At 42.4% G+C, this 26,308-nt stretch overlaps 1 protein-coding gene across 1 annotated transcript in view; it reads right to left on the bottom strand.

The window, feature by feature from the left end:
* The window catches only part of KIF2B (kinesin family member 2B), a 28,496-nt gene extending 4,798 nt beyond the window's left edge, over positions 1–23,698 (bottom strand). Inside the window, 2 exon segments of the mRNA XM_040591788.1 lie at positions 23,240–23,435; positions 23,618–23,698. Of these exon segments, the coding sequence (XP_040447722.1) occupies positions 23,240–23,435; positions 23,618–23,698 (277 nt within the window).
* Positions 23,699–26,308: the final 2,610 nt, after the last annotated feature.

Raw genomic sequence — 26,308 nt, 5'->3', positions numbered from 1 at the left:
GTTCTGCTTCAAGTACCGCTATAAATTCATCACAGTGAGTACTAAAGCTCGACAGTCAAAACTAGAGCGTACCTTTCAAAATGGCAATGCTGTGCATCTGCTTCAGTCATTTATATAAGGGATTAATCCTTGTGAGAAAGCTGCTACGCCATGGATGGCCAAACCCCTGTCCTTGTAGGGACCTGAGCTGCCTCTGCACTGGGAAGAAATGCTACCAGGAGAAAACAGAACAGGGGAGTTCTGCAGAGACTGTGACAGGCAAATACAGTGGCTAACTGACAAAGCAACTAGAAGTAAACATTCCAAATGCACTCCTATTCAATTATTCTAATCCATTTAAAAGAATCCATTTTTTTCCCTTCACTTCCCTGATGTAATACCTTGTTGCTGTTTCAGACTTTAGGATGCCAACTTGAGGTGTGGCCCCAGTTACATCTTACTATTTGCCCTTGCATCTTTAACAGTTTTTTGCATAGGGCTGTTTTATAATTCTAATAAAACACCCAGTCCCACAAATTATAGAGCAGTAATTCACACCTGCTGCATTTAACAGCTCTCAGCCTTCAACCTGAGTCCAACAGCCCCATCTTGTGAAGTATTGCACTGTCAGTCACTCCCGGGAGTGCCCTCCTGCTCCCTCTGCACGGTGGTGTCTAATTGCTGAAGTAATCATGTGTGATTTTGTACATAGGAGAACCCAAATTTAGGTAAGTCCCTCTTTTATAAGGAATATGCTTTAAAAAAAAAAAAAAGACTGTACTTGGCTTGAGATTACATGTTTTAAACTCTGACAAATATTAATGGGTTTGATGGCTATGCATTTACAAGCAGCTTTTATCATCTAACACAGATGGGGAAAATGAGAGATTAAACAAGCACTATGATCAATTAATCAGTAATTAAAAAAAAAAAAAAAAAAAAAAAGAGTAGTGCAAAATCCTCTTCCTAAAGCATAACGGTGGCTGCGTGCCTGTTACCTTAGAGGTGCTGAAGTCCTTGACAAATGTGGGATGTCCCAGCCGCAGCCCTAGTCCAGGGGACCAAGAGCCACCCGCTCCCATCCTCACCCTGGGATACCAGAGCAGCTGCCTGTGCCAACCCAAGCACATGCAGAGATCAAACCCCCTCTTCCAGTTCTCCCAGACAAGCACCATCTTAAATCAGGACCCAAAGGATGAGGATGTTTTGATGTTAATTTCACCTCTTTGTCAGATCCCAAATAGTAAATTAACATGAAATTACTGCCTCAGTGCTCCAACTTCCCTGCAGCATCCTGGGGACAGAAGCACACATCTGGACAGAAAAGGTGGAATTGTTACCATGGTAAGAGGTAGCTATTCTGTAATATATCAGAAAGTTTATGTTGGATTAGAATTGGAGAATTGTCACAAGGAAATTTTGCTGCAAACCCAGATGCTGGGGTGTAATCAAGATTCATGTCCACGGGTATTTTTAGGGATGGTTATTTATTGACCAGCATTAAGGTGGCATCTAAAGACCTCACGTTAAAATCAGGACTCTGTTGTGCTGAAGAGCATGTAAATATTTCCAGAAAAAGACAAATTTTCTTCAGCAGACAGCAGTTATCAAGTAGAGAGGAAGGGAAAGGAAGAGGACAGTGTCTCCAGAGAGGGGAGGGGACCAGTCTTTTCCAGTCTTTAAAGCTTCTGTTTATCTACAAAGAAAACCTGAAATGAATTCCAACGCATAATGTGCAACAGCTTAAAACCTTGTAACTTATTCAAACACCCATCTAATAATTTGCAAACATACATAGATTTTTTGTTTGTACTTTTTAAAATACTACCATATTAAGGAAGAAAGTAAAGGATTTGCAATCTTGCTATGAGTCACCAGAGAATAAATGCAATGTGCAGCAGCAAAGATATAATGCACAGTCTGTTAAAAGAAGCTGCTTTACTATCACAGGATGTAAAAAAAGAAAAAAAAGAATCCCACATTTCTTCTGTTGCTTTTCCACTGCTATGAAGGTAACTGTCAGCTCGCCCTACATGCAAAAAGCTGCAGTCACAACCTGCAACATTAATACAGACAACCTATCCTTTCTTCTAAAACACGGCATTTCAGATGAAACCGATGAGGCAAATAACAGTCAGTGTGTCACACTTCATGGGAGTTGTATGGATGCGTAATCTGCCCACATGCAAACTCCTTGCAAGACCAAGACCCTGATCACAATTTGTAAAAGAAAAACCCAAACAAACCCCAAAACACACTAAAAATACCACCCAACCAAACCCAACTCAAAAAACCGCAAACAAACCATGAGCCTCAATAAGGGAAACAAGTGTAAGCAGGAAAGCACAGGTGGGGTCTGCCATACCGAGGGACCTAGAGGACTTGCAGAACATTTTTTGGAGAAGTGGGAACATTGCCAGCTCCACAGTTTTCCATCAGAGCTAAACCGTGCTTCTCTAAGCGATGGAATCAACTTTCATTCATATTACAGAGTAATAAAACCCAAAGCAAAATAATTATTGTTGTCATTACAAAGGAGGATAAATCCTAGCAAACTCAATGAAAGTTGGGGGTTATAATGAGTTACCAAAAAAAAAAAAAAAAAAAAAAAAAGGAAAAAAATATGAAAGCAATATATTCTTTTCTTAATATTTTAATGAGGCACAGTCAATTTTTATTATTATGTATTTACTAGTCTCTTCCTGGCAGAAAACAGTTTTTGAAATTAATGTAACTAATCTCAAAATCAGGGAGTGAATACTGCCAATTCATACAACAGTTTATTTAGGTCTAATTCATTTCAGAGTTAGAAACATTCTGTTAATATTTAATACATGGAGAAGCTTTTAGTAACAAACTCTAATTACTGAATCTTTCCGACTACCCTCATCTGGCTGAACATGCAGAGTTGTTCTTAAATGCTCCAAGATCCCCTTTACAAGACTTTCATTAAAAAAAAATATGGAGCTGTGCAGTCATATAATTGTTTTAAGCCCTAACATTTCAAAGGACTTAACAAAATGTTAATTAAAATCTGATCCGACTCTCAGAGACACGCAGATGTAGCTGGGTTTTGTTGGTTACAAGGATCTACAACTGCAAACCACTCTCCTTGCATTTGGGTACCGAGCAACCAACCCCAAATGCCAGCACCCCCAAATTCTAGGGCTTTCTGCCGAGTGCTGGGTGACCTTCGTGCTCTTCGAAGTTGTGGGGAACACAAGGTTTTTGCAGTTCTGAAAGTCATGCTACCTATCTAAGTGCTCACGCATGGATTGTAAGTGACTCACTCTAGATTTCAAAGTTGTAAAGCTGAGACACAGAATAATTTTTGCAAAAACCAGTTGAAGGCTGTTATCCTCTCTTGGTCGGCACCAGTAAGGGCTTGCTTCCCAGTCACCTGGCTGTCACCCTGCTGATGGATTCCAGCACTTTGTGAACAGCGTATGCAGCTCTTCTATGTTTAGGTAAGAGATTACAAGGACTATCGATCCTCACACTCTTGTGTACAGTATTAACATGGTCTAGACTTTAATGATTTCTACCGTGGACTAGTATTTTTGAAGTATATTAGGAGTAATTCCAACCCACAGAAGGGATGAAGCCTTGTGAGGGATCCAGCTTGCCAAGTATAGCTTAGAAATGGTTTTGGCTGGTTAAGTTTATTTCTCCTGCTAAGTTCAGGCCATAACGTTTGAGGATAGATACTCACAGGAGCCCATGGGGATGTGAATTACAGCTTGCACACGAGCCTGCTGAGTTCTCTCCTTGCTTCTACTGGGAGGGGCAGGGTGGGCTGGAAACGTGAATCTTAGTAAGAGGCTGGGAAAGGAGTAATACCCTGAGTTCTAAGCTGAACCTCACCAAAGGGAACCGGTGAGCTCAGGAAAGGTATTTCATGTCTCTACCCGTCTTCTGCAAATCGTAGGAAAACATTTTGGCATCTGTCACAGCCTTTATAAGATTTAATTGTTATAAAGGGCTGTATATGTGCTCAACATTGAACAATCTTATGCAAAGTAGTGGACTGAAAGTGCATCATGTACTAATACAGTAACCTAGGTGATCAAACAAAAGAGCCTCTAAAAATATTATAGATGTTTAGGCTTCATCATGTGCTATGAGGGAAGAATCTTTGGAGGAGCAGCTTTGGTACCTTTCACTGTAATGGCTGTCAGGTTCCTTTCAATCTCTTTTATAAAATGTTTCTCTGACTCCTGGACAAGGCAGTGCTCATTAGTTAGCTTGTTCCGGAGCTAACAAACAATTTATACCTAGACAACATGTCCATGTTCAGATAGCCTCCCTGGAAAACTGCAGGTTCTGACATCGGATTTCATATTCAGATAGAAAACGTCTAAATATTAACTCTGGTTTGCAATGTGCTGTGTCTCCTTTTGTGCTCTATGACAGCTCGTCCAGGAAAGCATAATCACCTTCACTCAGCACAGCATCTGGGACATTTAAAGAAACAGAAAGGAACCCTTCCAGGCTAGATGATACTCTCCAAGCCATGGAACTGGTCTGACAAGATGCCAACAACATCTTGTGGTCAAGACAGTGGTGACTCCCAGCTATGCAGATGCCAAGCTCCCAGGCAGTAACCTAACTAGTGATACAGAGCCAAACGCTGACACCCTTCCTGACCTGAAGCGGTAATTTATTCTGATCAGTCCTAATGCAGCGGTAAGCTCTGCGGACTCCCGCGGGTGAGCGATGACTCTCATTGCCCGTTACACTTGAGTCGATGCTACCGAGGGAATAAGCTGACCTGAACGAGGCCCCGCTGGACCAGCCAAGTGCTACTCAGTAAGCAATGTACGGTCAGCCTGGGAGAATCCGGCACTGCGGGGTGTTAAACATCTCCTCTTAGCACTCACGGCCAGAACAGCACAGTTGTTTGGCTACCTAGAGGGTGGCTTAGTAGGGCTTACCAATAAATCCCCAAGCAGAGCATCCCCTAATGCCTCTTGAAAATCAGTGCATGGTGGGTGCTTTGGAGCCATTTGGCATATCTTACTAGCTACACACCTACCTCTCAACAGTTTGAACAGCAGGTTTACTAATGGGCTTAGCACCTAAAATCCCCCTAAAGCAATAAGAAATGAAAGAGCATAGCTCTTTTTAGGCTGTGACCCTACATTATCAATAAAGGCTGTTGGGATTGCCAGTGTCATGTAACAACAGTGCAGTAGCTATAAGCTAATTCCAACAGAAAGGGGAGTTGCTTCATGGTAAAGCTACCACGTTCTCTGCTACACGTGCAGTAAATAACTCACCGCAGGGTTACAGTTCCAAATATTTGCACACATGAGTGTTTAAAAGTTTTCTAAATTATTCCTAACACTTGTATATTGGACAAGACGCGAATCTGCTTTCTTGTGTTTTTCCCCCCTCCCCCCTTTTGTGTTTATGTATCTGCTTGAAAAACCACCTCATACATAATGCAGTGCAATAAACTGCAGCACGGAATGGCTGTGCAGCCTTGCCCATGTGTAAATAGCAGGAGAATCCATTACTCACAATGTATCCTTCCAATGCAATTCAAGTTTGACAAACATTAAACAATTTGAACCGACTGCAGAAAGCAGTGCTTCCTTTGAGTGCCTTTTAGGAAGCTCATCATCAAGCTATTCTTCAAAAATGCTAGCTGGAATTAATGATTTCCATTAGGTAAATGACTATGTGCTGAAACAATGCTGAGGTACACCATTAAGCATTGTCTTTGCTAAGAGGTAATGCTGTTTCCCAGTTCCAACGTTTGTCTCCTTGGCTTGTTTTAAAAATCTGCCTCAATCGCAGCTGCTTTGTGTTGTACGTGTGTGTATCTGGCTGTGCACGTTATCTAGCATAATGTTACCCTTTGATTAGAATTTAAAACGCAGCTTTTACTTCTGTGAGGTAGCACAGCCTCATTTGTTGTGCTTCATTTACATAACTGAAGAGCAAGTCCATTTTCCGTTAAAATAGATGTCCTATTTTAGAACATTTAAAACAAGCAGCACCAGACCACAGTAAGTTTAATGCAAAGCGTTGTTCTCCCCTACCAGCATAGATCACGAGTCACTCTATTAAAACCAGGCTATATCCAGACAAGGTTAATTTAGAAACAGGATTGCTACATTTAAATAAAATCTTTCTTTTATGTCCATTGACTAAAGAGTAAACACTGCAGAGCAAAAAGTGATTCATATTCTAGCCTACCAGAATTTAAGTAGTTTGCAGGAATAAGTCATGAATTATACTACACTGAGACATTGCATGACAATCACAGAGTTATTTTTCCCTTTAGCTGTGATTAGCCCCATGCATGCTGTTCTGCAGATTTACACCAGTGAGGTGGTGCAAACCCAGCTTTCTCACCCGGGCAGTCCCAAATGAAGCACATGGTGGCTGGGAAAACCAGTGAGTTGTTTCAGGAGACTCACCAGTAGTGGAGATTGCAGCAAGAAATTCTGAATTGACTTTTCCTTTTTTCATTTGGAACCATGAAAATTTTCCCCAAATCTGAAAATGTAAATACCTCAACCAGTTTTAACCAGCACTGATCAAAAAGTATTTCCTAGAACTGCTGGCTCTGAGCCCCAGAGCTGCGGCCACAGCCCTGAGCTGCAAGGATGCATCCTCTGACCAACACACGCCGCTGCTCTTGGTGTGGCCGGTAGCACTGTAGAGCATTTCTCCTAGCTCCTACACAACAAGCTACAAAAGCCCTCCACCGCCAGCTGGGTATGTTCTTTAGAAGGAGCCAGAAAAGGGCTGTTCCACATTGTGCTGAGTATCATTCCACGGATAGGCACGTGGGTCTAGATGGGGCAGAAGAGACGAAAGCAGAGAAGGAAGAAAACTTAATGGGCTGGAGTGGTGGGATCTCTCCTGTTTTCTGCTTGGATTTAGCTGTGAATATGCACATTTGTGCTAGGCAATCAAACCTGGTACTGCTTGTGCACGGTGGGGATATCAGGTAACAAGGAGGAGTCAAGTCACAAAGTGCTACGCTCGGTATACAGCCCGGCCTTCTATAAAAAGGATCTTTAGTAAATGACAAATAAAGGATTAACTGCCTGGAGTACTAACCTTTCTACTTTACTATTTATAGCTTTTCAAGTTATTAGCTTTTTAATTAACACTGAAAGATCTGAAAGCACCTAACTATATTGTACAGTAATTACATTAACAAATTACAGACATGAAAATTAAAATTCAGTTGCTGTAATATTCTGTTTAGAAATGTGCAAATAGAGTTGATGTTTTGCTATTAAATGCTTCTCAGATGTGATGTTTCTAAATGAAAAGAGAAAGTGTACCTTTATAGTATCCCTTTAAGTGCCTGTGCCCTCATTTGGAATTAATCAGTAAACACAAACGGCACTCTGAGCTTTGGAAATACCCCTTTCGTAACCTCGCTCCTGTTACAACAGTTTCCTAAGTTACAAACGGTATATATATTAGGACAGCAGTTTTACACCAGGGTTCTGCATACAGTCAGCTTAATTTTCTCTCCTTTTTTCTCCCTGTCTGTATACATACATGCTGGTATACATATATATGCACAAGGAAGAAGCTAGAAGACTGTATAATACTAATTGTCAGTTATATACACATTCAGAAACACAAGGGTTTCCCTTTCTAGTCAGCCAAATTCACAGATTTGCTTTCTCCCACAAAAGATCTACCCACGGCAGGCAGGTACGGCCTTTGGCAATTCCTGCAAACATGATGCCAAAGCGGCTGTACGCTGTTTCCAAACAGGACCTACTAAGCTTCTCCGGTTTTGCAAACGGGATGGTTCAGAAAGTCTCAGAAGGGGAACAAGGAGGAGCACACACCCCCAGCCCGTGCTGGCTGATGGATCGGGGGGAGCCAAACCCCCAGCCTCCCGCCGGGCTGCTGGAGAGGAGGTGGCAGGAGAGCTCTGTGTACCGAGACCCCTGCTTTAACGCCAAGTTGATAGTTTATGATAAATGTGTGGGCAAGGTGTGGTGCCCAACCACGCCATGGAAGTTAACGTTAACCATTCTGCAGAGGCCCAGAAAAGGCTTATGTATCACTTATATCTAACATAAGGCTAGTACTGCTGATTAATGAGGTGGCATTTAATCAGTTTACAAGACCTACACTCTGCCTGAAGTAACCACAAAGAGCTCAGTATTAGCATTTATTTAGCTTCACTGCCTGAGTGACGATACATAGCTATGGGAGAAGATTCCTGCCTTAAGGAGATTAATATATATATATAGTCTCATAACTTCAGCAAAGTTATTCCTAGGTTACTCCAGTGTAACAGCAGAAGACATATTCTGCCATATAATCCAGATTTCCTGCTAAGTTTTCCCATACTGAAGTGACTGAAAAACTCAAACCACCTAACGCTGCTTCAGGAGTCTCAAAATCATCTGTTAGTTTGTTTTATCTGACACATAGTGGAAGTAACAGCCTGGTGATCATGTTGTAACCAGATTACTAGAAGATTTATTATTAATTATTGCATAAAGAGACAGCAATATGTGTGGTGCTGAGTAATGCACAGCAGGGAGAGGTAACCCCTGCCTGAAGTATTTTACAGTACAAATACATAAGCAGTATAACTGGCATAGGGACCTAGCAAAGGAGGCTTCTGGTTTAGATTGCATTTATCTGCGTCTTAGGAGATGGACCTCATTTTAGCTGATGTCATTTGATGCTGGTGTCCTCCTTGGAATTAGTGAGTCATTATTCGTGGTCAGTGTATACATATAAAATGAATGACACCCCACCCCAGCTCTTGCTGTTGGAAATATCAAGGTGCTTGAGCAGGGAAAGGGGCTGTGGCTTTGTTACTCTGTGAATCAGCAATTTGTGTGCAGGAGATGCTCAGAAGAAAGCATGAGAGACACTGGAAAAGTTGGCAAAGAGCATTTTGAGTCCACTGCCTACTGCAGAGCAGCAACGGGAGTGCCTGTGCAAGGCCATGGTGCTTTGCATCCACCTGCAGCTGTGAGATTGTCAAGTAATGTCCCCGCGATCTGCCGCTGCTGCTGGCACTGAGCTGAAGCCTTCCTTGGACAAGTAGCCCGGGACTGAGCAGCAGTCAAGCCTGGAGGCAAAGCCATGGCCAAGCTGACCCATAAAAATTGCTGGGTTCTGGCCCTGCTTCTTTGTGCATCAGGGAGATCGGTGCTGTACCACCCAGCTCCAGCAAACCCTGACAAAAACACCCACATGTGACCTTTCGAGCACCAGGTAAGGGAACAGTTGGAGGGCAGTGGAAGGACATCAGCAATTAAAAGGACTTGCCTTCATCCCTACTGAAACATTAATAGTCTGACTAAAACAACTCACTTGGGTTTTAGTGTTGAAATGATCAAGCCTTTGCTGGACCCACTCGGTTTGGGTGAGAGGACCGTGTTTATTCATAAACAGTGATTTAGGTGGTAAATTGCACACAGGGAACAACCTGTACAAGCTAAAGGTCCAATAAAGACATAGGCTTAGAAGCACTCTAATGCTAACAACACACACAAGCCACAGTACCCGAAAAAACACTGAACATCATTATTCAGTGGCTGATGAACCTACAGAACTGCCTTGTCTCAGTTGCTATTAGTTCAGCAGATTTGTGCTGTGTGCACTGGTGGGAAAGATCAGTGCACAATTTTTAAATTGCAGACTTATTGCTGTGGAATAACGTAAGACTGAACCAAAGAACTGAAAAGCAGCGTGCTGCCATGCCTTCACAGACAGCTGCCAGCTCCTCAAGCCTTCCCAGCAGCTCAGCCTCCTGCAAGTAACCTGTTCGTTCCTATGATTTATTTTTTGGACACAGAGATCCCTGTATTTTTTATAGATTTGAGCAATCGTGTACAGCTCTTTGAAAAGATGTTTTTTAATGGTATGATTAAGCAAGGCATTGTATAAGAAATACAAATGAGAACAAGCACTTCAGAGAAATGCTTGCCAGCTCTAACTTCATTGTTTTCCAAGGAATTACAGCAAGGATTAATTTATTTGCTTATGTTTAAAGCCTTAATATATCCGTAAAACATCAGCAGGTTGTCCAGCAAGGTTTTGGAATCTTCATTCTTAAGAAATTGAAAACCCAGCTGAACACGTCCTGAGCAAACTGCTCTTGCTGACCCTGCTCCGAACTGGGGATTGGTCTGGTCAGTCTCCAGGGGTTCCAGCCACTCTGTGACTCTGAACACTCCCTGCTCAGAGATGCAATAGAAAATGTATATATTATCTATACATTTACATTAGGAAACTGCATTTGCTCTACTAATGTTTTACTTCCAAATACTGAGATACATAATACACACGGTGTTTTGGTAATGAGAATTACATAATGCTTTGGACTAGCTGAGAACTGAAACACCAAATTCAGCTCAGAAGGGAAATCCTGTTGTTCACACTCCAAGAGATGTTGCGGTTAACAGGAAAGGCAGTTTCATACTGAATAACTCCACAAAACATATAGATGGTTTTCCCTGGCAATTCTAGATGATTCTACCTCAGATAATAGTCCAGCAAACCTCTTGAGCTTAACTTTGGGTATTTAAGTAGTTGTATCAAAGCCAATGTAAATCTGCTTCAATATTCTCCACTGTGCAGCTACATATTACAGTCTCTCCTTGCTGTGCTCAGCACTGCCCTGCTAAGGATATGGGTTCAAGATCAGGTTATCTGGTAACTGTGCACATTGCCAGCAATGCTGACCTCTACCCATCTCAGCCCTCATCAGAGCTGCATTGCCTCTAATCCTAACCTTAGTAGTACTCTACTATCCAAACCCATAGCTGCAGCAATGACCAGAAGTAGAAATAAAACCACTCTTCCTGATGATAACCTCCTCCTATTTCTAGGTGATGAACTGGAACAGAACAAGCTGTGAATATGCTGCCCTCTATTCCCTGTTCCTAAACCCCATGGCTGACCCTACCTCTAACCCCTTCTCCAGCTGTATGTCCTATTCTAGTGACCGTCATCCAGAAATATTTTACACTTTTCCTGTTTCTTCAGGTCTAAGATGATATAGGAATAAACCGAGCTCTCGAGATACCACTACATCAAAATTTCAGCCTGACTAGAAGCCATTAGACCTCCGTCTATCCTGGAAGAAACTGAAGACATTCACCTGTAATGGTTTCAATCTGCATTTAAGATACTTTAACAATCCACTCTGAAAAGCACGGCCGTGAATGAACGTGAATTATGTTGACTGCGATCTTGGTATTTAGAATATCACATCAGCAGTTCCCTTCCCTTACAGAATCAGTAGATTCATTACAGGTTTTTTTATGTCCTTTTTTAAGTGGCTGGAATTAGTCATTGATGTAGGCAGGATACCAGACTTCCTGGGTTTATGTTCTCATTAGGAACAATCAATCCTGAGCATCCCAATGGGATGGTGATCCATGTGGCGAGCAGCATGCAAAGTGCAATACCACTTCCTAAGGACCTAATCAAGATTGTTTCAATCCCTCTACTTGTCCCATATCCCCAGTTCCTTCATTCAACCTACATCTTTCACTTTACCAGCAGAGTCATAAAACTACATCCTCAAATAAAGCTCAGCTCGGTGCTGCTGAGAATCATTAGTGCCCATTTAGAATCCAGAGGGCTGGCAAGTTACAGGCACAAGATGAAGACCTTAAATCTTAACAAAAGAAATTCAAGCACGACAGACTTAAAAAAAAAAAAAAATCAAGGTAAAAAGGCAGCTATGAACTCTTCTCAAGATCCAATCCATCCCGAAACACATGACCAGCAGTGGCTGAAATGAGTTTTGAAATTTTTCCCTTTGGACCTGAATACTCCCTTAGCTGCTTTTAATTATTGTAGTTAAATGCAGAAAAGTTTTAACTGTAAGCTTTAAACATCCTTTAAAAGATAACTTGAGGGAGTTGAGATCAGGAAAACAAAGAATTAAATAAGCTTTCTGTCTTTTCCAATCTGCATTGCTTTTCCACCCAGTGCCCTGGCCTTTTATCCTCCTCTCTCTTTTCAAGAAGGTTCATTAACAAGCATCTTCAGAAAGAATAAGAAAAGAGGATGGCGCATATGACTGCTGGCAGACTGAAATGCATGTCTACAGCTGGCCCAGCACTTGGGAGAAAAGGAATTCTGACAAAGTTGGGATTTGTGTGTGGTTCATCAAGGATAACTATCTTCATAGAGTCACAGAGTCATAGAAAGGTTTGGGTTGGAAGGCACCTCAACGATCATCTAGTTCCGACTCCCCTGTCCTGGGCAGGGGCACCTTCCACCAGACCAGGTAGCTCAAAGCAGATCTGAAGGTCTTCTGTTCGTTTTAAATTCAAGAGCCAACAGGGAGACTTACTCAGGATATTCTCTTTGATAACTATGTGAAAGGACTTTGCAAATCTGTGCTGGCACTTGCCTTCCTGGTGAGAAGGCTCCCAAATGATACACAACCACATCAAGGAGCGAGTCAGTCCCTGATTTCTACAAACTCAGGGAGATCTATGAGGACCTGTTACATGTGGAACTTAATCCACAGGTTGCATGCTAAGTCAGTTAAAATAAATGGTCTGGCTACATCCAAAGACCTGTACAGAGTTATGAACACACTAAAGGAGCTTGGTTTCAGCTTGCCACAGCCAGTGGATCAATCTTTTATTTTTTCCTTCTTTGCATCTTTCTGAAGTTAGAAAAAAAGAAAAGAGAAAAAAAAAAAAAGGGAAAAGATCTGCACCTCTGCCTACGAAGCAGTGATATCTAGCTCTCAATGGCACTGCCTGAGTTCTTTTGTGCATCCTTCTCCTTGGGCATTTCCAGTATTTCATTCTGTGGATTCATTTTTACATGGCAGGCTTTCTCAGGTGAGCTTTATGGAAGGCCATTATTTCCTCCTCTAACTTTTTCAGAGCATACGCCAGGTGAAACTAAAAGCAGCCTTATAATTTCCCAGGCTGGCAGCGTTCCACTGCTTTATCTTTCAGCCAGCCTAATAAGCCAGGAGTGAAAAGCAGCACTGCAATGGGCGGGAGAGGAGAGACGCAGAACGCATCAGCGAGCAACAAGAAATCAATATGGACGTATACATGGCCACATATGAGAAAAGTCAATATATTATTAGCTGGAAAAAAAGCTGTCATTCAAGACCTGTAATTGTCATTCTGCTTGCCAAAGGCACAGTCACGGGCTGGAAGCGCCCAGCATTCAGAGGTTGCCACGAAAGGTCTGTTGGGTGTCAGTCAGCGTACACCATGGAGGCATGAAGGAGTAAGAATACAAGGAAACGTTTCACCAAAACCATCAACATTTTAAATGACATCTCTGTTGGTAGCTGGAACTAGTTTCAAAGCTACATCATCCACTGAGTATTGCAAAAAAGACAGGCCTATTTACTGTTCTGGGAAAAAAAAACAGATTAGCAGGCATGTTGTTTAGCATTTGGACTGCCGTTCTGCCACCCGTTAGTGAAACCATAAATATTCAGAAGAGGTTAAGCTATTACATGTGCAGGGGACATAAACATTGTAAAGATTCCAGCTTGCACTGCGATCATTAGGACAGTAATAGTTTTACCAAAACCATCCATGTTTCCACCTAAACAGTTAAAGCAGCAGTGTGATACCTGCTTACCCTTTCAATTAGGGAGGAAGCAGATGTGACGCAGAAAATCTTATTTGGATCATACTCTGCCTGACCTTTTAAGGTTGCCTGCATTCTTATTTACTGCTTCTTGGATTTGCACAAATTAATGTATTTATCTTTGCTAGAAAGATAAACAAAACCAAATTCATAAATACAGATTTATTTTCCCTGACTTTATCCCAAAGCAAAACATTTACTATTTCACTCACGCTACTTAATGCCCATCTATCAAATGTATTTGCAGGAGGAAACATGTAAATAAACAAATTACAGTCCCTTGGGCACCTGCGTGGATCCCGATTTGGGACAATTCGTTGTGCTGAGCGTGTTAGGAGTCTGAGAGCTGACAAGGCTGGTTCCTGGTCCTCAAAAACATATATCTACCTACTTTAGCAAGATTACAATAGGGTCATATAACTAGATTGAAGAAGTCTAAGATAAAATTCTGAGTACAGTGATCAGCCATCATTTGTGACCTCTCTCACTGCATCAAATCCTGGTTTCCTTTTGGTGTACTCCGTTCTTCTCACTCACCCTGGTCTCTTTAATGACTCAGCTCTTCCAGGCAGTGGCCCTCAGGAATTTCTAACATTACCCAGTACTGTCTGCTATCAGGATGCCAACTTCAGTGGGAATTTTTAGATGCGGCTGTTACAAAACTAAAGAAATAGGTAATGAAGTGTTGAACCCCAGGATAGAACATTTAGCAAATGAAATTTTGTAGGACCTTTAACAACATACTGCTTGCTGCAGAGAGAGACCCAGGCACCTTAAAGCTTGGGAGGAGGGCATTCTTCCCTTTAAAATGAGGTCTGTGTACCTGCAGGACCAACGGGATGGGAGAAGTAATGGGCCAAGTGTTTGTTTAAAAGACAAGTGCAGAAAAAGAGCATGTTCCTGCCCTCGTAACAGCCACGAGGATCTTCGCTCACTGTACTGCATGCCATGACATGTGTCTCACAGATGTCCATCAGCACATAACAATAAATAAAACAAAAAGGAAAAAAGGTGTAAATCAGTCTACTTGGTATATCTGAAAAATGCAAGCAATTTCCTGGTGTAGAAAGAGACGTTCCCTGTGCTCCCTCCTCACAATACTGGTACTGAGGGACATTCATTCCAGCTGAACCTTGGAATTCTCAAGTGTTGATTGCATCCCTAAGAACCACCTCTGAAAATGGTCAATTATCTTGTCATGTTCTCTTGGTGCATTTTCCAAGGTGTTTGTGTTGTGGTGTTTTTGTTGGTTTTTTTTTTTCCTTTTTTCCTGTTTTGGGGTGGGTGTGGTTTTTTTTTTTTTGTTTGTTTGTTTTTGTTTTTGTTTTGTTTTTAAGGGGTAGGAAAGCATTGCAAACAGAATTAACTATTCATGAGTAGAATTTATAAACTTGCAAATGAATTTATTTTTGCCAGGAATGAACCCAGCTTTTCTGGTAGCCATTGTTATGTGTGCGGAAGCACTTACACTAGCCAAACCCAAGGGAAAAGCCACCTTCTCCATTCTGATGGAAACAGAATTTCAGCCATCTCTTCTGCAAACAACTATTTCCCCCAGTGCTGTACGTACAGTAGACTGTATTTTCTAGGTCAGTAGTGGCAAGGGTACCAAAGATGACCCAGCATAATAATTTTTTCAAACCTAACTGCCAGAGAAATGTGTTCTCAGCTCGGATCTCATAGACCTACTCCATCTAACTTTCAGGCCTTTCCAAGTGCTTGTACCAAAATTGAGTCTGTTCTTCGCCATCCCATAACAGCTCATCTACTCAGAATTTATAAAGCAGGGAGAAAATGGTCTCACCTACCACACTGGGTCCTGTGTTGTTGCCAGGGGCTCTTATGTGCCAGATAATGCACATCTAATAGATATTAAGCACCTTAAAGAGAGAGAGCAGAGAAACTTAATTAACTACATGAAACAGTAGGGTGTCCTGCTGCATTTTAGGCCTCCAAGGTGCTACTAAAATAATAACTACATAGATCTGGGGAAAGAACTTAGGTGGGAAGGAACAAGAGCAGATGTATAGACACAGGAAATCATGTACTCACTAACAATCACATGGGGAAACAGTGACATTATCATGGAAGATGCTGGGAGGATGGGAATGGATTTATGGACATGCACTTGTCTCCTAGCATTTGTCCAATTGCCCATTTTGCAATAGGCAGTTACTCTGAAGCATCACCTGCAATATCCATGGTGGAGGGGTCCCCAGGCCAATTCAGAATTTCAGCAAAAACCTGAGCCTTGCTCCCAGTGAGGGATGCAAGGTACCCAGGAACAGACCAGAAATCGCTGAGCTACAAGGATGCAGACACGTCGGTGCCCCATGTTCTACCACAGGAACACATTAAAACTAAATGAAGTATGTCTGTCACTGATGTGAAGAAGTAAACCATGTAATTACATGGCATGGTCCTTGAAGAAACTATACCTTTGTGGCTGTTTAAAGTGAAGACGTATTTCTGAGACGTACTACAGGCAGCTGAAAATCCCAGATGCTTTTTCCACCACAGAAGGGTAAGCATTGCCATCGTGCCTAAACCATATCTCCGAGCATGGAGTTACAGAAAAGTCGTATCTCAAGATTGTCATGACAAACCTTAATCCAACTTTGAGTCTTACTTCTTTTGAAAACAGATTCCAAATGCTGAGGACGAACTCAGAATCTGAGATTTAAGATATACAAAAAAGAAAAGGCTTTATTAGGTTTCATGGCATTTGTTATCAATGAAGTCTACAAACTCCTCATCATTTGGATTAGTATTGATAAAAGTTCTGATTCTCTTTATGGGAAATTAGAGAAGAGCACTACAAATTTACATTTTCATTGCAAATGTAAAGAATCTTCGTGGACTGGATAACTAGGACACCCTGAATTAACAACGGCTGCTACCTATGGCAATCCCAGTGCTACGCAGGTCTCGACACACACGTCACTCCTCCACACTTAGAGGACCCACCCGTACTAGACCACGTACTTGCTGCCTGATTAGATAAGTACATTAGCTGGACACTGAACAAAAAATTACTAGTGTTGTGGGTTTTTTTCTTTGTTGTTTTAGAAGAGGCATGAGATCTGTGAAGAACATTTTCAGGTAGGAACACTTGGAAACTTGCCCACGTTACAGAAAATAGGCACTAACTGGCTGTACGCAGATTCAGGCACTTACTCCCAAGATACAAACAGTGTAATGTGGCCAGTTTATTTCAGTTAGTTGTTCTGTAGCAAAGCACACTTACAGATGGGAGCAGATACCTGGTACTCTGGCTAGCATGACTAAATCTGTGCCAGCACTTGTATCTATAGATACAATTATTTTTTGTGTGTATTTTACAGTTCTTTTGTGTGTGTCTGCTTTTTTTTTTGCCTCTTATTCGTTAAAAGAATTTGAAAAAAATGTACCGCACCATGTGTGTATTTACTTATATGCTATTGAAGAGGTACAGTGAGTTAGGAGAAAAAAAAAATTATTCTCTAATATATTGGTTGATAATTGATTTAAAATATCGTAAAATAATTCATTTAATAAACAACTCAGACACGCAAAGCTGCAGTAGTAGACAATTCCACCTTGAAAATTGTTCAAAAACAGCTGTCAAAAGTCACAGCAGTTATTATACATAAGGGATATATGCAAATTTACTGGGGTTTTCAAACGCTATTATTCTTAACAATTTCCCAGCCACATGTTTTTTCTAGCACAACTACTATGTTGTATTAGTTGCCACATATTCAAAATATGATAACAAATATTTTTTTCTAAACTGCTAAGAGGTTGCTTTATGTATTACCATGAACGCATAGAGTGCCACCTCCTCCCAATGACACATGCTTTTACGGAAAGTATGATTAGTCACAAAAATCTATTAAAACTCACCAAAAGAATAGCATTAGTAATATCAGCAAGGTTAATCAAACCATGATCTCATGTTCATAATTTGATATCCAGAATAATCTGCCTGATTTTTGTACATTTACATCTGGTTTTCATAGCATATTTTTGCTATGAAATATGAATATATTTTGCTATATATTTTCATAGCATAGCATTGTCCCATCTTCCTTTCCTCAGGAAAGCAATAAAATTCTAAAATATCAAGATTATAATACGCAACAACAAAAATATCCAATTATCAGTTTTCTGGAGCAAAGGAGCTTTCTACAAAATAAAAAAAAAATGGGCAGGATATATCAATTTTGACAAATTTCATTTCAAGACAAGCAATAAGACTGAAACATTTTGACTGTAAGAGTGAAATGAGTCCTTTGTGTTTCTAAATGACATCTCAGTTTGGTTTTTATACTATTTATTGTATATCTTAATGTGAAAGCAAAAGAAGATGTTTCATTCTGAAACAATGTTTCTCAGAAGTGGCCTTTTCTGAGGTCTGTGATTTGCAGCGATGCTGACCAAACACTCAGCCATGTCCTACTACTCATGTGCCAGCATCTGTCTCCTGTCTCCCTTTTTGCAAACTTTCTGGTGGGCCTTTCAGCACAGAAGAAGTCCCTGTGTTGTTCTGTGCAGTGTCACAGAGATAGGACGCAGGTGCATCCATCTGTGAACTAGAGACGTGTAGTGAGGCACTCTCCCTGTACAAACAAACAAGCACACACCTACTTTGTAAACTCTAAGTCCTGGCAAGCAGGTCTTCTAAAGAACCTTTACATATATTGTAAGTACATTGTGATGATATAAACTTAAATCCCAAATTCTCCTAATACCACAGCATATTACAGCACCTAAAACGGGAGGTTAGGTTTCAGGAAAATCCCTCCTTATTTTCCTGGTGACCAGCTTTCTGCAGGAAGGATTTTGTGGATCTCATTGTGAGTTGGTTCAGTCACTCCTTGCATTGCACATGAGACCAATATCTGAGATATGGTGGTTCTGGACCAGACTCCAAAGGGCCAGGCAAGTTCTGACAGAGAAGCCTATGTCTCTGCTGTACTATTTTAATTTTTGGACTTTTATTTTTTCCCTCTAGATAAGAGTATCATCCATTTACCCTATTCAACTGGATGTGTCAATGTTAATTTTGTGTATACTTAGGAGTGAAAAACTTGTAAGATGGCTTCTTTTTCTTTTTTTTTTTCCCTTTTTCTCCCCCACCTCCCCCCTTGCTGTGGGATTATCAACAGCCCTGGCTAACTGGGAGATGTCCCAGCAGACTGGAGGTTAGCCCATCTACAAGGGCAGGGAGGAGGATCCAGGGAACTAGAGCCCTGCCAGCCTGACCTCGGTGCTGGGAGAGGTGATGGAGCCGGTCACCCTGAGCGTCATCGCATGGCACATGCGGGACAGCCAGGGGATCAGGCCCAGCCAGCGTGGGGTTATGACAGGCAGGTCCTTATCTCCTTTGAGGACAAGACGACCTGCCAGGTGGATGAGGGGAAGGCTGTGGGTTTTGTCTACTTTGGCCTTAGCAGAGCCTTTGACACCATCTCCCGCAGCATTCCCTGGAGAAACCAGCTGCTCGTGGCTGGGCCGGGTGCTCTGCGCTGGGTCAGGAGCTGGCCGAGCCCGAGGAGTGGTGGTGGATGGAGTCACACTCAGCTGGTGGCCAGTCACAAGTGGTGTTCCCCAGGGCCCAGTGCTGGGGCCAGCCCTGTGCAATGTCATTATCAGTGATCTGGAGAGGGGATCGAGTCAGTTTGCAGGTGACACCAAGCTGGGGGGAATGTTGATCTGCTGGAGGGCAGGAGGCCCTGCAGGGGGGTCTGGGCAGGCTGGACCGATGGGCTGAGGCCAACTATATGCACCCCAAATCCTGTGTTCAGCTTTGGGCCCCTCACTGCAGGAGGGACACAGAGGTGCTGGAGCGTGTCCAGAGATGGGCAATGGGGCTGGGGCACAGGTCTGATGAGGAGCAGCTGGGGGAGCTGGGGGGGTTCAGCCTGGAGAGGAGGGGGCTCAGGGGGACCTCACCGCTCCCCACAGCTGCCTGACAGGGGCTGTAGGCAAGGGGGTCGGTCCCTTCTCCCAGGCAACAAGGGACAGGACAAAAGGGAACAGCTTCAGGCTGCAGCAGGAGGTTCGGGTTGGATGTTGGAAACGTTCCTTCCCTGGAAGGGTGGCCCAGCGGTGGAGCAGGCTGCCCAGGGAGGCGGTGGGGTCACCATCCCTGGAGGTGTTTAAAAAGCACGTAGGAGCAGTGCCTGGGAACATGGTTTAGTGGTGGCTTTGGCAGTGCTGGGTTAATGGTTGGACTTGATGATCTCAAAGGTTTTTTCCAACTTCAATGATTCTGTGATACTAATTCATTCTGTTTTCCCCTGTCAGAGCCACACTACTAGGAGAGTATCTTGAGGGGTTTTAGAATGAACAGTGTTCATAAGCATCAAGCAGATTTGCACAAAAGGGAATATATGTCTCTTTCTTGTCAAACCCTTGAAGTGTGTTGCTTCAGTATCTTAAAGGATGAGAGAAAGGAAAATAAAGCCACAACTGCTATGAACTTTGATGATGCACATTTGGTACCACAGCTTCTCTCAGCTTGGCTTGCCTTTAGAAGCTGCACATTTTTAGAGATTTTTTTTTCCATACAGAGAAGCACACATCTGCATAGAGTTTCACTGCAACTGTTAGAGAAAGTTTTAGACTGCCCTTATCAGATGTAATCCCAGATGAGAAAACAAAGTAGTACATTAAAAAGAATCTGACAAAATATTCCCCATGCCACGAAGGCAGCAGCAGTATGCAGTTGCTGGCTTCTGTTTCAAAAGCACACCATGAGCATGCTTATCAAAGCAGCCTCTTTGAGGATTGGGGAAGATTATTCTGTGAGCATTTCAGGTGGCCGGTTCCTGCAGTGTTAAAGGAATTGCAGAAATTACAGCAAGTGTATTAGGAGATGCTCTGAAGGAGTGAGTCACTATAGAAAAACTACAGAGAGATGGTCTAATATCATTAGTTCATCCATCTTAAAGTACTTAAATTTTAATAAAATATGGCTCTGAGCAGGTGAAGTGGTTGAAAGCCCCAACTGTTATCCATTCACCACCGCACAAACCTGTCTCACAAGTCCCTGTGTGCAGCCCAGGGAACACCCAATTTCTTAGAAGCTTGCCAGAGTTAATTGCCTGGAAAACTCAAACCCCTAATTATTGACACAAACTGGTCACAGACACTATCCATTATCCACAGACGGTGTTAGACAGCACTCTGTCAATCCCAGCTTTGTTGTGGGCAGTCACTAAACGCCTCTACATTTCACTGTCATCCCTCCTGCACGCCTCTGTGTGTATCTTCCCAACTCTTTACAACGAACAGCACTCTGCAAGGGAACCAAAGCCGTCCAGGCTGAACCGGGGGATCCACCACCGCTGACTTTGGAAAAATGGTTGTGGTGGGGAAACAGAATGTTTTCAGCCACCAGCAGTGCCTGACCAGCGCGCAGCTGGGTGAGGTCCCCACCTGACTGACACCTTCCTAATGCTGCAGTCACCTCTCGATAACCTCAATTCCCAGCAGACTCCACCATGGGAATACCAGTGAAAAAAGGATGGCGGGATCACTCCATCAAACATAACTAACAATTTAACTGCTTTTTTTTTTCTAGCAAATTGTTTCATGGCACTCTTTCCTTGTTCCCTTGATTAAAATAGTCATATCCATCAGAACAGAGCATTAACTCCCAGCTAGTATTAACAGGAACAATTATCTTTTGCAAACAGCACTGATGTTATGGCTTTACACAACTGTCTGTCTGTCCTTGGTGTGTTTAACAAATGCTTATTCAGACTGATACTGACTGTATTTTTCTGTTTTACTGCTGCTTTTGATTTGACAGTTGCTGGCAATTCTGCTGCTGATTTATTTATCTGTTGTACCCCTGCTGTTTTTTCAAAAGCACTACTTCCACAGACTTTCCAGGCAGTTCAATATAACCTGCCTCAATCAACTTTCCCATTTTCTTTTCTTCCTTTCAATAGTCCCAAAGTCCAAGGCACCCATTTTTCAACTTACAACATTCTTTCAAAGAGTAATATAAACTATTTTTTAAGAACACTACCCTGCTTTACCTGTAACGGGAGAGTCAGCTAGGGATATCTCCAGAGAGCACTGCACAGCGATTACCCCCTGTCAGATGGGGAGGCAGAAGCACCCTCAGGAGGGTGACATTTGTTACTCTCTTGCACACTCTGGTGTCTCTACAGCCATCGATGTTCAGAGAGGGGAATACCAAACGCTGCAATTTAGAGACCCGAGCTCGCAAACAAAAGCCAACACCACCAGCTCTTTTAGCACGGCTGTAGCGTGACAAAGTCTGACCCATGCAGTGCTTTCAGCCTTGCCTGCAAATCTCAGCACTGTTCAAAAGAACCACAGAAGAACAACGGTATGGCTGCTCAGAAGTTTCCACCAAAACAATTTCAAGAACGGAATTAGATTTTCAACAACACAAAGACCCTGTAATCCATTACAGTGATTTGAGCATTATGGTAATTAAAAATTGTACCATTTAGCTTGCATGAACAAAAGTTACAGACTATCAGGGACTATTATCCCACAGCAATATCCATTCATCCAAGACCTGTTTCTTTTTCTGGTGTTGGTTTTTTTTTTTTTTTTTAAGACCAATTTCTTTTTTCAGCAAATGAGTAGCAGTTAAACAGACAGTAATTTCTAAACTTGTAAACTTTGACTTAATCCCTATTAAGTCTATAAGATTTAAGAACAAGTTTAGGTCAAAGACCAAAACAGGCATCCATGCAACCAGCTTCGTGTGAAATGCAGTTCTCCGCCTGTATGGAAAGAATAAATGGATTTTTCGTACCTGGGTTTCAAAGTTATTTCAAGTCTTTTTTCCATGTTAACATAGATGTGGAACAGTGATATTCAGCACTGAATAAATGACAATATTCTTCTTCACACCTGCATTCAATGTCACTGTTCTGCTGTCTTGGCCTTCCCTACATCCAGGGACACTGTGCATAGGAGAGGTGCCTTGGGCTAGGCAAAATCAGCTGTTTTGCCTCAGAGAAGAAATTAATACTTTAACCTACTTCAATATTCTGATACCACACTCCTTTTGTTAATTAAACGTTAATCTGAAATAGAAATGGCACATTGGAAACAAATAGTCCCCAAAATCCAGGGTGTCCTCAGCTGTAATTTTTTTTTTCTTTTTTTTTTTTTTTTTTCCAAACCTGAATCCTTTTGTCTACTGTCAGGGCAGCAGGACACACACCGAGTGGTTCAGCCCTCTCCAGAGTGTCAGCTGAAACAGCCACATGGGTTTATATTTTTAGCACATACCCGATTCTTCCTGATCCCTATAGCCAGGTCTTGAGAGTTACAGCTTTATCATCCTTAATGGTTTCTGACAGTTCCATTAGTTGAACCTTAAAACCATGTACTTCATATGCACTGTGTATGTCTGCCACAAAATCCTATAACTGATTATGTCCCATTTATCTGATTTACATGCATTTGCTCTAATTATATAATTAAACCTAAATACAGCTATTGCCCAAAGGATAATCTGTCCTAAGCTATTACAGGGAAAACAATGACCATAGTAAAAGTGATCCATTTTGGCTTGTGCCATTTTAGAAATTAGGGACCGATGTCTGTTTTCAGAGAAACTGAAAGGAGCAAGAATAAGACTTTTTTTTTGTACCCTAGCAGGCTTTCATTCCAGAGTTTTTACCTTTTTCTTCTCTTTTCACTGTATAAGACTGTATGGACATGATATCTAGAGCCAAGGAACAACTGCAGAACATCCAGCTCTGGCAGCAAGGAGAAAAATGCCAGTTCCCACCAGTTGCTGATGTTCCCCTCCCCGAACCATCCTCATCACCACAGTGATCCAAACGACCCCGTTTCCACATTCCCAGATTATGACCCTGTAGTTCAAAAGTCCCATTTTTATTACTGTTTGCAATTTCAGCCAAACATATGAAGAATCCATTCAACCCTCCCACTATTAAGGTGACTTTTTTTCCCCTTTCTAAAGAAGAAACTAGCAGTTAATTACAAAAAACTATTTTAAAATAGTGAAAGGGTAGGAGATTGCTCCCCCTCTCACCCTTTGCACAACTCCCCAGTCTGCATCGCGAACAGGGGTAAAATCTTGCACAATATCTGCGTAGTTTCCATAGGGAGGCATTTTCGCAGCAGCCAGACAGCAGGAAAACCTTACTGCAAGCTGCACATCTTACCCACCTTCACCTCTGCAGCGCATTTACACCCTCCCGCAGGAGCTGAGGCCCCTCGTCAGCGCAGGCACGGCCCCGTCTCAGTTGCTGAGCAGGGAGTGGGGTGCTGGCCGTTTAGGAGGAGTGGATGTGCATGAGAAGGCAGCAGCCACAAGCAGGATGGTTCTACTTGATCACCAAACCCATGCGCTCCTCAGGCTAGAACTTGCTGAAGGACAGCTTCAGCTGCTTGCCTTTAACGGCATGCATCTCATTCACGTGACACCCGTGTTTCAGCAAGAAGAACGAGTGATGTTAAAAAAGCTGCTACTGAACCCTAGTATTCTATAGTGCTTAATCAAAAATCACTGCAATCAAGAAGAAAAAAACCCACACTATAAACTTGCTTGGTCTCTGGATCCATCACTTACATGAGGGAGAATCAAATCTGATGAAAATAAATTAACATTTTCTTGTGTGGTTGATTTTTTCTTTCTTCCCCCCCCCCCCCCCCCCCCCCCCCCCTTCCTCTCCCCAAACTGCACACATCTGACATTTCTATTAGGCTGCTGAATATTTGTGAAGTCAGAAGCATCAATTTTTCCGACTTGACAGTTCAGTATATGATATTTTTCAGTGTAAACAAATAGAAAATATTTTTATTGCCTCTTTATCCAGGCACCTCAAATGCCACTCTAGTTCCAATAATTTATCAGATGGAGACTCTGGAAACAATGTTTGCCTGAGATCTAGAGTCTGACAAGGAAAACAGGACGCCAACTTTCTCATTTCATGCCGACCAGGACTTCTGTGCAAAGACATATTTTTGATAGAAATCAGCATGTAGCCAGTTTTCTGCTCCCTTCAATCTATCACGACTTGAGTAATACCTTCATTGCAGTAATTTGCCTAACGGTTACTTCTAATTTTTTTGTCCACAAGGCCACATGAAATAGTGAAAATGCAGAAACGGGGAGCTCAGGATATTCATCCACATGAGCAAAGTTTTGTTTGTGTGTTTTTGTAATGAGCTCACCAATACTCATAAGCTGCAGATGAGTTTAATTAAAGTCAATGGAGCAAAGAGATTAAGCACTTAAGTGTGCTATCTTTGTGACTTACAAAACTCGAATAAGCCAAATCATTAAACTTTAATTTGTCTGAGATTATGTAACACTGGCATGGAAATACTTGGGCCTCACTTCATCCCATCTGTGTATTAAAATTTTTTTATAACACCTCGCACTGCAGTGAAAAAGCTGCACAAACCAAAGTCCAGCCTGGCCGAGGAGATGTGGGAGGACAGCGCTGCAGGGAGCCGCCCCCCCCCCCCCCCCCGCCCCCTGCATAGCATCAGCACAGAAATGGCAGCAGCATTGCATTCGTGGCTCATACATTACGCCAGAGGCTTTATTTTAGATGGCATTTCTGTACTTTTCAGACCATTCAAAAATAAGAGTGTTATATATGTCATTATTCATTCTTAATATCACCTCCAGGGTGATCCGAGCTTAAGCCAGGGCAGCTTGTTCCCTGCAAAGGCCAAAGGTGATTCCACGTGCCCCGCACACAGGGTTGCAGCGTTGTGCACTGCCCCTTTCCACTGCTGCAAGCAATGCTACAGCGTTTGCTGCTTGGCCCCACCAGCACCGTGCCTGCCCTGCTGCCTCACGCCGGCCGGGTCTGGGCGGGTACAAACACAGGGAGCTTCTACCTTCCTAAAGCAGCAAAATCCCACCGCATCCAGCTCTGCCAGGGAACTGCAGGCCATGGGAAGGCTGCAGGAGTCTCCACGAGCCTTCCCAGAGGGCAAGGCAGTTTGCTTTTGGACAGGTAGCTATGTGCAAGAATTGCAACGATGGCCTGCTTCTGGTCCAAAGGATCATGTCTGATGCTCTGGAATTTCCATGACATTGGTTTCTTCCAACCCACTGCTGGATTTCCACCTTGGACATTCTGCCAGACATTGACTACGACAAATGCAGTACAAACAGGGACATCCACCAATGAACCAGTCATTCGAGACACATGGTACCCATGTGCTTCCCATGTCTCATATCAGCCAGCCTTGCAAAAAATATGGTTTAGTCACTTTTTTTGGTCAACCTCAGTCACCTCACTGTGAGCTGGCTTATTTTCCCCAGGTTTTGCCCGTGTGCAAGCACTCTCCCCTCCATTTCCTTCTGCTGTTATTCTTTCACAGTTCTGAAAGGAGAAAAAGGAGCAGCCAATTTCTCCATGCTCATTTCTAACCTTTTAAAATGTTACCGTTTAAAGTATTTATAGATTTTTATAGTTGCCAGTAACCTTCAGAGTGAGACTAAGAAGTCTTGTTATTTCTTCTTCTGAGAAAGTTACGGAGCCTGGGAGCCCCAAAATTCACTTCATTACAGAGCATGTTGACAAAATTACCTCAACATTTCCCTTGTGGTGGTGAGCAAAATTAACTGTATTTTATATGACAAAACCATATTATGTTTGCAAATTCCATATGCAAAATCTCACTCACCAATGAAAGAAAAATTCTGCACTGTCATATCATATCAACAGACTTTCTAGAAGATTAGTTACTTTACATCACA

The sequence above is a fragment of the Falco naumanni genome, chromosome 1, assembly GCF_017639655.2.
Source record: "Falco naumanni isolate bFalNau1 chromosome 1, bFalNau1.pat, whole genome shotgun sequence".
Lineage (NCBI taxonomy): Eukaryota > Metazoa > Chordata > Aves > Falconiformes > Falconidae > Falco > Falco naumanni.
This window is presented reverse-complemented; position numbering and strand designations above follow the sequence as displayed.